Source organism: Rhagoletis zephyria, unplaced genomic scaffold (genome assembly GCF_001687245.7).
Source record: "Rhagoletis zephyria isolate East Lansing unplaced genomic scaffold, Rhagoletis_zephyria_1.1 Rzeph_scaffold_14412, whole genome shotgun sequence".
Classification (NCBI taxonomy): Eukaryota; Metazoa; Arthropoda; class Insecta; order Diptera; family Tephritidae; genus Rhagoletis; species Rhagoletis zephyria.
The window spans coordinates 2,713-13,448 of record NW_016171481.1 but is presented as its reverse complement, the minus strand read 5'-3'; the positions used below and the strand labels follow the sequence as shown (position 1 = coordinate 13,448).

General features: G+C 34.9%; 1 protein-coding gene across 1 annotated transcript; it reads right to left on the bottom strand.

Moving 5' to 3' along the window:
• Window positions 1–255: 255 nt before the first annotated feature.
• On the bottom strand, window positions 256–9,813 carry Shaw (potassium voltage-gated channel shaker cognate w; the record flags this gene model as incomplete). Its single annotated transcript, XM_017634855.1, has 7 exons — window positions 9,654–9,813; window positions 9,161–9,371; window positions 8,966–9,083; window positions 6,712–6,906; window positions 6,406–6,624; window positions 2,355–2,958; window positions 256–384 (listed from the first exon to the last, which is right to left on the bottom strand). Coding segments are annotated over exons 2-7 (1,474 nt in total), but the record flags the coding sequence as incomplete, so codon positions are not given.
• Window positions 9,814–10,736: the final 923 nt, after the last annotated feature.

Below are 10,736 nucleotides of genomic sequence, written 5' to 3'. Positions count from 1 at the left end.
TGTGGTGGTGGTGGTGGTGCGGGTTGAAGCCAGTCTACGCCTACTTGAATTTTCATAATTTTGCAATTTGTTTTTTTTTTACAAATAAATTTGTTTTTTTTTGTTGTTTTTCATCAATTTTTTTTTGTAACAAGAAAGCTGTTGCGCATATAAAATAGCTTAACTGCATATTTTGTTATGAATATTTAGCGCAAAACGGAATTAGGAAACGCATAAACTTAGTCGACTTTTAGGCGCACAACAACTGTAACATACCTGATTTCGGACTAACCAAATCCTTGGTTTTATTGTTCATGCGACGCGGACCGGTGCCGCCAGATCCCATCGGCCCCGAATGTGGACCAGAGCCGGGTGTACCGCAGCCGCTGACGCCGCCCGTTTGACCTGAAAGTGTGAAGAGGTCAGCGAATGTTTTTGAGAGAACATGGAATGGAGAGGTAAGAAAAAGTGGAAATAAAAGAAATTAAAAGCAAAGAATTTAAATTAAAAAAAATTTAAAAATTTACGAAAAGGGGAAGAGAAAAGAAATGAAAAAAAGAAGGAAAGAAATGGAATGAATTTAAAGAAAAGAAGTAGAATGTAGAACAAAAAATATATTAAAACAAAATGAAAAAGTAGAATGGAATTAATTTAAATGGAATGAAACGGAATGTAATAAAATGGAATTGATTGAAATAAAATGGAATAAGAAACGAAGGATTGGCATAGAATTAAGTGAAATGAGAGGAAACGAAATATAATGAAATGAAATATGTATAGAGTTAATGGATTGCAACGAAATTAAATGGTCTAAAATAAAAAGGGATGAGATGGAATGGCACGAAATGGAAGGTAGTGGGAAGGAGATGAACGGAATGAAATGAAATGGTATGGAAAGAAATGAAATGAAAGGAAATAATATGGTATGGCATGAAATAAATGGAATGGGATGAATGGAATTAAGTTAAGTGGAATGGAAAGGTTTGGATTGGAACATAAAGAATTAAAATAAAGTAAAAATTTAATTGACTGAATTAAATGAAGTGAAGCGTAATAAAATGAAATGAAATGACATGGAATAAAGTGAAGTGATTGGTGAGTTGATTGATTCGGATGGAGTGAATTTAAATTAAATGAAAGGAAATTGGTTGAAATAAAATGAAATAGGAAGGCGTGAAATGGAAAAAATGGGATCGAATGGTGTGGATTTGAACCGAAGGCAATAAAATAAAATTAACTTGAATTGAATAGAATTAAATAAAATAAAAATAAATTAGACTAGCTTAAACTAAATTCAATTAAATTAAATTAAATTAAATAATATTAAATTAAATTAACTAAAATAAAATTAAATTAAATTAAATTAAACAAAATAAAATAAAACATATTTAACAGAAAATAATTACAAAAATTTGTTTATTAAATAAATAAAATGAAATAAAAAATTTATTCAAAAATAAATAAAATAAAACATATTTAACATAAAATAAAAAATTAAATTTAATGTATTAAATGAAATGAAACGAAATGCAATGGGATGAACTTAAATTATTGAGTTATTGAAATTAATTTAAATGGAATGGAGAGAATCGGAATGAATTGAATGGATGAAATGGAATCTTATAAATGAAATGGAATAGGAAGGAAGAAATTAAAGCACATTAAATACATTGGGATAAAACGAAATGAAATGAAATAAAGTGAAGTGGACTAGAGTGGAATGAAATAAAATGGGAAAATATGATATGAATTTCAATGACATGCGATGCCATTCAATGAGGTGAAATGAAATACATATATTGAAACGAAATAAAACTTCATCAAAAGAAATGGAATGATTTGAAATGAAACAAATTTGAATGAAATGAAGTGAACTTAAATGAAATTAACTAAACTTAAACAAAATTGAATTGAAAAACGGGATTAAAAAGAATTAAAAGGAGTGGAACGAAACGAAAAATGAAATGAAAAGAAATTAAATGAAACGAAGTGAAATAAAACGAAGTTTAATGAAATTCTATAAAAAAAAAATTTTGCAAATGCACTTCAAGTCAGCAATAAGTCTATAAGATGAGGTCGGCCCCGTTTTTTAGATAAAATACGATCAAATTTTGTTGAACCGCATAATCAATATGCACGACTTTAATTTTGGAACGATAGCCATCGATATAGATTTTTATCAACAAATTTAACAATAAATATCATTATTGACTTATTTATCGATACATTTGAAAGAAAATAATAAAAACGAATCAAATCAAAAAACATAATATATTTTAAACAAAAAAAAATAGTTCTTCATAAATAAAACCCTGCATAATTAATTTTATGAAATTCTCCCATCCATCCCTACACTACCACCAAAATTCACTCACCTGGCAGCCTTGGTGGACGGGGCTGTTCAACCGGAAGCACTCTTCTCCGTTTCTTCGGCAGTTTGGCTCGTGCTTGCGTATGCGAGTAGTACATGGCAAAGTTGCTCACAATGACGGGTACGGGCAGTGCGATCGTTAGCACACCGGCAAGCGCACACAATGCGCCCACAAACATGCCAATATAGGTCTTCGGCACCATATCACCATAACCGACGGTGGTCATTGTGACCAGTGCCCACCACAGACCCAACGGAATACTATTAAAATCATTATGCGGATTCGGTTGTATACGTTCCGCATAGTAAACTAGGCTTGCGAAAATCACAATGCCCAATACGAGGAAAAACACCAGCAGCGTGAGCTCTTTTGCCGATGCACGAAACGTTTGTATTAGAATTTTAAGGCCGGACGAATGGCGCGTCAATTTAAATAGACGCATAATACGTATTATCGAGAAGAATTCTAAAATGTCGGCATTCTCTAGATGTGAGGCGAACCGTTGAAGCACAAGATCGATATAAAAACTAAGCGTTGCTATATAATCTATGATGTTAACAGATGACTTTATGAATTCACATTTATTTGGCGAGGATATGAATCTAACCTAAAAATAAAAAAAAAAACAACGGGAGAAGGAAAATACATACACATTTTGTTATTAGGGATGGTGTGGTGAATAGAGTGAAGAAGAAGTATTATACACATAGAGAGCGTTAAAATTGTACAAATAATGTATGTGTATATGTTTTAATATTTAAGGAAAGTTTACAATTTACTGCTTGACTGACAAGGGGATACCTAAATGGATGTAGTTTTAATATTTGCGATAAGGAAACAAAAGGTATCGAGATATTGAGCTTCATAGACAATACGGTATGTCACAGCTCATGAAGTTGAGACACAGTAGCTCTTAGAGGAAGACTATGTGAAATAAATTTAGCATTTTCTTCTCCCCTGCCCTGCTTTTGTGAGTTCAAGCGGCAAAAAGCTAAAGCAATCAGGAAAATCACGAGAACATTACCCTCTGAGATAGCTTTGGTATTCTCAAACTATGGTAGTTTATCAGTCATCGTGTTCAGTCTCCATATCATGTGGTAGTACTTCGCCTTTGGACCTTTCCCTTCTTCCTATCTCCAAACCTATTTTATGAAGAAAGTTTCCTTACTCCCTTCACCTACTAGTTCGGCGAATGATCTCGATCAGAGATTAGAACCACTCAAGGCATTAGCTAGCCATGACTATTAGATTTCGGCGCCCATAAGTACTGAAATCGCAGCGTTCGCATGAAAAAAGTTCAAAGACAGACGACGTGAAACCTGAAAAGCTCCTCTCATGTCCATTGAAGCGCTATACTTATCTCATTTCTATGTGAAATGGCCTCACTCTCTAGAAGAAGGTGTAATAGCGTATTCTTGACAGAGCCACAGAAGCGACCATATACCTAAAATATGGAATGACTTTTCAAAGAGGCCGTAATGATTCCAGGTTTCTCCCTCGGGACACCCATGAGCAGCCTAACCTCCTAGTAAGTTTTAGTTTGGCATTTTGCTTTATGAGCGCTTTCTTTGTCGTGTCGCGGCCCACTGAAAGGAATGGCTTAGATGCTACCAGGGACGAGGCAGCAGCCATTTTGGCTACCAGCCTTCTCCATTTTCTTCGACTCTGATATGCCTTAGTAGTAGCAATTTTACAGCATTATAACTACTAAGCCAGAGCAGTAAGCTTCTCTACACACTCTAGGACTACTGATGATTTGACCTCGAAGGATGAAAGAAACTTAAGTGCTGCCTGACGAACACTTAAAATTAGAATCCTCTTACTTCTATAATTCCTGGCGTCTGTAAACAACTGTAGTGGGCTAGCCTGAGCGTGTAGAAGAGTAGTCCTGGTAGTCCAATCCACTGCCCCATAGATTACTTTTGGTCACACTTTCATGGTGTACATCCATCTAAGGATCCTTGGAGTGTATCCCGGGTTTTCTACGCTAGAAATTTACATACCATCAGCGCTCTCGTAGAGAGGTGGCCGCCTCAACAAGAGTCCACCACAGGAGTTTGGAGTCCAGGATAAGTTCTATATACTTCACGTATGTGGCGACACCGACCGCCACCCCATCCAAGGTAAAGTTCCTCATCCCCTTATTAGTTTTTTTTCTTGGTGAAGAGGATGATCGCTGTCTTGGAGAGATTGATATTTCCGGGCTGCAATTCTTTGAGAAATATGCATCATCTGCTATCAAGATTAAGCAAACCTAAATATTGGTTCAACCTTCTTTCTTCCAAAGACGTTGGAACGGTAAGGTGGACAGTTTTGTGAAAGAACCCCCCTGACATTGAAATTAATATATTCCCCAAGCAGGGATATTGACCTTTTTTGCTCTGCAGAATCTCACAGAAAATTTATAGGAATCGCTTAAAAGGAAAGAGTTTTCTATAGTTTACTTTCTAGATATGAATAGAAGAGCCACCGACAACACGGAGCACCCTCACCGCTCCTCAAAGCTGGAGGGCAGGAAGTAGTTAGGTTCGTATCCATGAAGGATTACTCACAGGGCGGAGGTATAAAAGATGAGATTTTTATAGCCCATAGTTTTAGACGATTTACTCTGCCTATTTAACGATAAATGCGAAATTCCTACATATCACGCCAAACATTGGCTCTATATACTTAGTACTGCCAGAATAGATTCAACTTAAAACCCAAAAAGTCCAGTATCATAATCTTCGCCAAGAAAAAGGAGAGATATCATTTCAAAGCATCGATATTAACCTGATTAATTGTTAGCTGAATGTAAATGGAGATGAAGTCCACACAGTCGAAGTTAAAGAAAGCTAAGACCAGGAGATAGGACTTAATACCAACTTTGTTAACAGATGACTTCCGAGAAATACATAATTTTGATTAGAACTTTGGGGTCTTTTTTTTTAAAGCAGACTCAACTGGAAAGTCATATTTGATATACTTGTCGATAAAAAATTAAAAGAGGGGTCAATGCCAGAGTTCTACCGAGATGATTTATACATAAATATATACACTTAGACCACAGGTGGCGTTCGTCGCCTTAGAGGCACATTAAGTTACCCCAAAGCTCATACCAGACTGCCTTAAACTACTAATGGGCATCGCATTTGTTAAGATATCTACCACATTTGAGTTCCTGGTCACAGTGGTGGCTATATGAGCAAAGAGGGGGTTGATATTCTAGCCAGGAAATGTGCAGCCCACGGATTTATAAGCCCAGGATACTTTCTGAATCTGCTGTGTAAGGTAAAACTATAATAACTAAATAAAGGGTACTCAAAAAGACTGGAAGAACTCAAAAGGTAAGAGACAGATATAAGCTTCCATTCTGATATATCAGCTAGGAGAACCAAAACACTCTTTCACTTCGATAGCCATGACATTTAAGTACCGCGACAGGCTTTCGTTTACGGGGTGGCAGAACACTCGAGTCATCTGTCACGAAGAAATTAACATAACGCAGCGCATAATGTCCGCCGGCGAAGCTGCCACCAGCCCCTGATTTCGTGTTTGTCCCTTAGGGCATTTTCTTAGTACAACGTGAATCAGTGAAGACATGTAACTCAAAAGTGAACTTTTCCGATAGATCCAATTTGGTAGCGGTGATTAGATGACTTGCCTTCGCCTCAAAACTCATTCTAATCTAATCCAAGTTTTCTTCGAGAAAAGTGGTCCCGCAAGTATTTAATAACTCCTTCGACAGTGCCAAAATCTAATTAAATTACCTATAACTCAAATCGATACCTTTTGATTCACGAAACGCATGTTTTTATTGGACTTGTATGTGTAAAGCGTATGTAAGTACCTGCTTGTTTACGGTGAATGTGTCTAACTATAACAAGGATTAGCTTAAGCACAGAATAGACAGTTTTATATGTAACAGATTTTTTTAGTAGTGTACCTAAATTGTCTACCCTAATTCACATGTATTATACCTAAATCTCACTAACATCAATATAATACAATAGCTCATCTAAAATTATACATTTGTGCATACAAATTTTCCACAAATCCATTTGCCTTAACTCACCAGTATTTCGAACGTGAACCAGGCATTACAAACACATTCGATATAAAAGAAAGCTATATGCGCATTTGTTTGTGGCTTATCGATATACCAAGCCATATTACCATTGGCCGTATTCACCGATGTATTAACGAGGTATGGCACACGCATATCGGGATGTGTTTTCAGGCAGAATGATAATATCGATACACAAATGAAGAATACCGAAACAACGCCGATTGTCTGTAAAAAAGTAAGAAAGAGAATGTCATTTCATTCATTCATTCATAATGATAGAGAATTTAATCATTTAGAATTATTGGATCTTGCCTTGGCCGCATTCGAACTGTACGGCTCATCGAAGAGCGACCAAATGCGCGGTTTCATTTCCTGCCACCAAGACAATGTGCCCTTGTAGTAGTCCTCCTCGAAGCCGAATTTACGCGCTAATTCCTCTTCGGACGGTTTTTCTGTATCTAAATCCAGACGATCTAATACCGCCAATGTCTCTTGTGTGTCTCTGTGCTGTAAATAAGAAAGGGATAATTTGAGACGTGTTCTTTATTTACGTGTATAAAAGTAAAAGGAAAGCTGAAATTCCTTTGCACGTGTAAGTCTCGAAAGCTGCGGAAGGGATTTGTGGGTGAAATTTTAAAATATAATCTATGGTAGAAAGAGGTGAGAAGGCGATCATTTTGGCTGATTACTGAGCAGACAGGTATTCTCATATATATGTATTGTTGTAATATTTTGAGTATCCAGTAATTTTTCAGAAAGTCTGAGAAGCTCAAGACTTATATAAAACTTTGAGCTGATTCTTTTATCAATATCCAAATTAAGCTAGAAACTGGTTAAGCCTACCTTGAACTGCTTGTCATTTAAAAACATTAACGGAAAAGAGATGTCAATGATTTGGCCAGAAAATGATGTTGTATGTCTTTTCTGACGATAATCGGAAGTTTTAGCCCTCAGCAGATAAGTGTAAAGTTGCCACATATTTCCGATTCTGCAAAATTTAACTAAAAAACTTTGATATGGATATAAAATGCAAGGTATTTTTAAGAACTTTAATACAGAAATATTTTCGACGAGGGTTGCCACGTTATTTTTTTAAATCAAAATTTGTATGTTATTGATTTGAACCAGAACTGTTTTGTGTGTATGTACAATATTATTTCAAAGATATTTTTAAACTAAAGTTATCTGAATGACCATAGCGAAACCTTGATCTCCCATTTAATATTTAGAAACTTTAAAATAAACAGCCAAAGATAACCGTAAAATACCAAGATTTTAATATTTAGATGGTTTTTTATTTTAATCATTTCCGTTAAAAATAATTATAAAATTCGGATTAAACTTTTTCGGTCAAATTTAATAGTTTGTTTTGTAATTTTTAATTTTTCGAAGCAAAATAATCGTAGTTTCAGATTTTAATTTTTTCCATAATTTTTTACCGTTATAATGAAGACTGTGCTTTATGCGACCGTTCTAAATTTTTTATGATTTTATGATCGAAAAAAAACTAGAATTTGACCGCAAAAAATTAATCTAAACTTAAGGATTATTCTGGATCGAAAAAATAAAAATCATAATAGAAAATTAATTTTTATTATAAAAATCATAATAAAAAAGGTAGATGCACTCCGAGCAAAGCTCGGTACTGATCTTAAGAAATTTCACAACGATCGGAGGTATTCTTACCCCCAAGAAGATATCGACTGCTGAGTGGAAGGTCGACCTATCTCGGCAGCCAGTTCGAAAATGCCCTATTTCAAAAAACTTTTCAAGAACGCCGCATTTCAGAATTTTATTGAAAAACACTATCTCAGAATTTGGTTGAAGAACGCCCTATTTCAGAATTCGATTCAAAAATGCAATATCTCACTTCAAAATGTATTGAAAATGTGCTGATATAGGGCGTTTTTGTAACGAATTCTGAAATAGGGCGTTCTTCAACCAAATTCTGAAATAGGATGTTTTTGAAAAGTTTTTTGAGATAGGGCGTTTTCGGGAAGTCGATATGCACTCCGAGCAAAGCTCGGTACTGATCTTAAGAAAATGTTTAACGGTCGGAGCTATTCTTACCCCCAAGAAGATTTGTTATTTTATTGACTACAATTTGCAAGGTTTACAATGAACACATTAGTGTGAAGACATTCTGCCTAGATGGCCTGTCTTTTGGGGATCTTAACAAACTAATCAAAAACAGAAAGAATTTTCTGAAAGCCATGGAAAAATTCTGTACACTCTATAGTAAGCCTAGATTTTTGTTAAGTTAGACCGGGTTCTTACAGCGAAGAACAGCGGGGTTTGTTCTTCTTCTGAAATCTCTCCATCAATCATCATAATATGCGTGGCCAGCTGGGAGAAAATCAAGTAGGGCTATAAGGCCAACTTGAAAACGAGTATAGCTTTCGGAAATCTAGGTCAACTATGGCACCCAATCCAAACAATAACAAAAAAGAAATGTCCTGAAGAAAGCCAAAAAAACCTGCGCTCCAACTTTGATAGTTCAGCCGCATTACAAATTTGTGACCCATAAAACCCGCAAAACCTTAGTTAAGTTTAATCGTATACTCACCTGCGTATAAGTCATCCAACAACATGGCTCTACTTGATTCGAATCTAAGCCCCAGAACTCGAGCTCTTCTTCAAACAAAGGCCCGCAAACGTCTGTTGGATAGTGCAGCTTGCCGGTTCTAGAATGTGAAAGGCAGTAAGTAATTTATTTATTTATTTTTTTTTTTTTGATTCTTCGACTCCTTTCCCTACTCACCTATAGTAGTTTAGTACTTGAGCAAAGACTCCCGGATGTCGATCGAAGAAATATTCGTTCAATATGGGATCGTAATTGGCTAATGCCTCAGTGAGGCGTGACAATCTTGTGGCCGGTATTTTCTTCAATGTCGCCTTATACGTTTCGTGCCGAATGCCGCCAACATTCAGCACGACCCGATTTTCCGAATCCATATTTATCAGATTCATAGCTGCATGCGAGTAGTGCATATTTTTAGGTAAGAATTTCATTTGTGAGCTTTGGTAGGTGCGTGTCTGATGGTGCCTCATAAAAACCAAATAACTTGTTTATGTTTGATAGGGGAAGAAGGTATGTATGTATGTAGATATGTACAGTGGTTGGTTTTGGGGATATGTATGTCTTTCACTATATGTACGTGTGTGTGTCTGAGTTTAGAAGGGTTTGTAAGGATTGCAGTTTTTGTTTTCTTTTTCTAATTATTTATAAATCAATTTGGTTGATTCTTGCAGACCTTTCAGTTGTTATTGTTGTGCTTTCCCCTCACGTTTTGCAGTTTCACTGTGCCAACTGCGTGTGATAATAAATTCTGTTTGATGCATGTGTAGAACACCGGAGTTAGTTCAGCTAGTTTTTGGCATTGCCGTTGAATGTTATCACCAGCGTTTAACATATCATCTGTGAAGAGAGAGGTGAAAAAGGTGTGAAATTACTTAAGAGATGCAAGAGTATATAAAGATGAATTTACGAAAATATATATGTAATGCGTTGCTCACAAAAATAACAAGTATGTAATATCAAATCCATTTTTCTGTATTAAAGAATTCAACAATCCACCAGTGTACTCCAGCAAAATTTCAATTACTAAGCCAATTGAAGGCATTTACCCAAGACCCTATCAAGAAAAAGTTGTGTATGGATCACACGCCCGACTGAAGTGAAACTTCTTCCCATTGCTCGTATAGCTCACGATGTTATATGAGTACTTTTCTGCATAATAACTCAATCACAATTTCAATCTTAATCCCAATCTTAATTTAATTTTTAATCATAATTTAATCTCAATCATAATTTCAATTCAAACCTTGATATTATTCTTAATTATAGTCTTCGTCTTAATCCAAATCTTAATCTTAATTTTAATTTTAATATTATTCTTAATCTCTATCTAAATCTAAATCTAAATCTTAATCTTAAACTTAATTCAAATCTTAATGCTAACCTTCTTCTCAATCTTAATCCCAATCTTAATCCTAATCTTTGGCTTTCTCTTAATCCCAATCTTAATCTACTTCTTAATCTCAATTTTAATGCTACCCTTCTAAATCTTAATCTAAATCTCAATCTTAGTCTTAATCTTAATATTAATCTTAATCCTAATCTTAGTCTTATTTTTAATCTCAATCTAAATCTAAATCTTATTATCAATCTTAATACTACCCTTCTTAATATTAATCTCAATCTTAATCTTAATCCCAATCTTAATCCTAATTTTAGTCTTAATCTTAATCTCAGTCTTGATCATAATCTTAATCTCAATCTTAATCTCAATCTTTATCATAATTTTAAACTAATTCTTAATTTCAATCTTAACCTT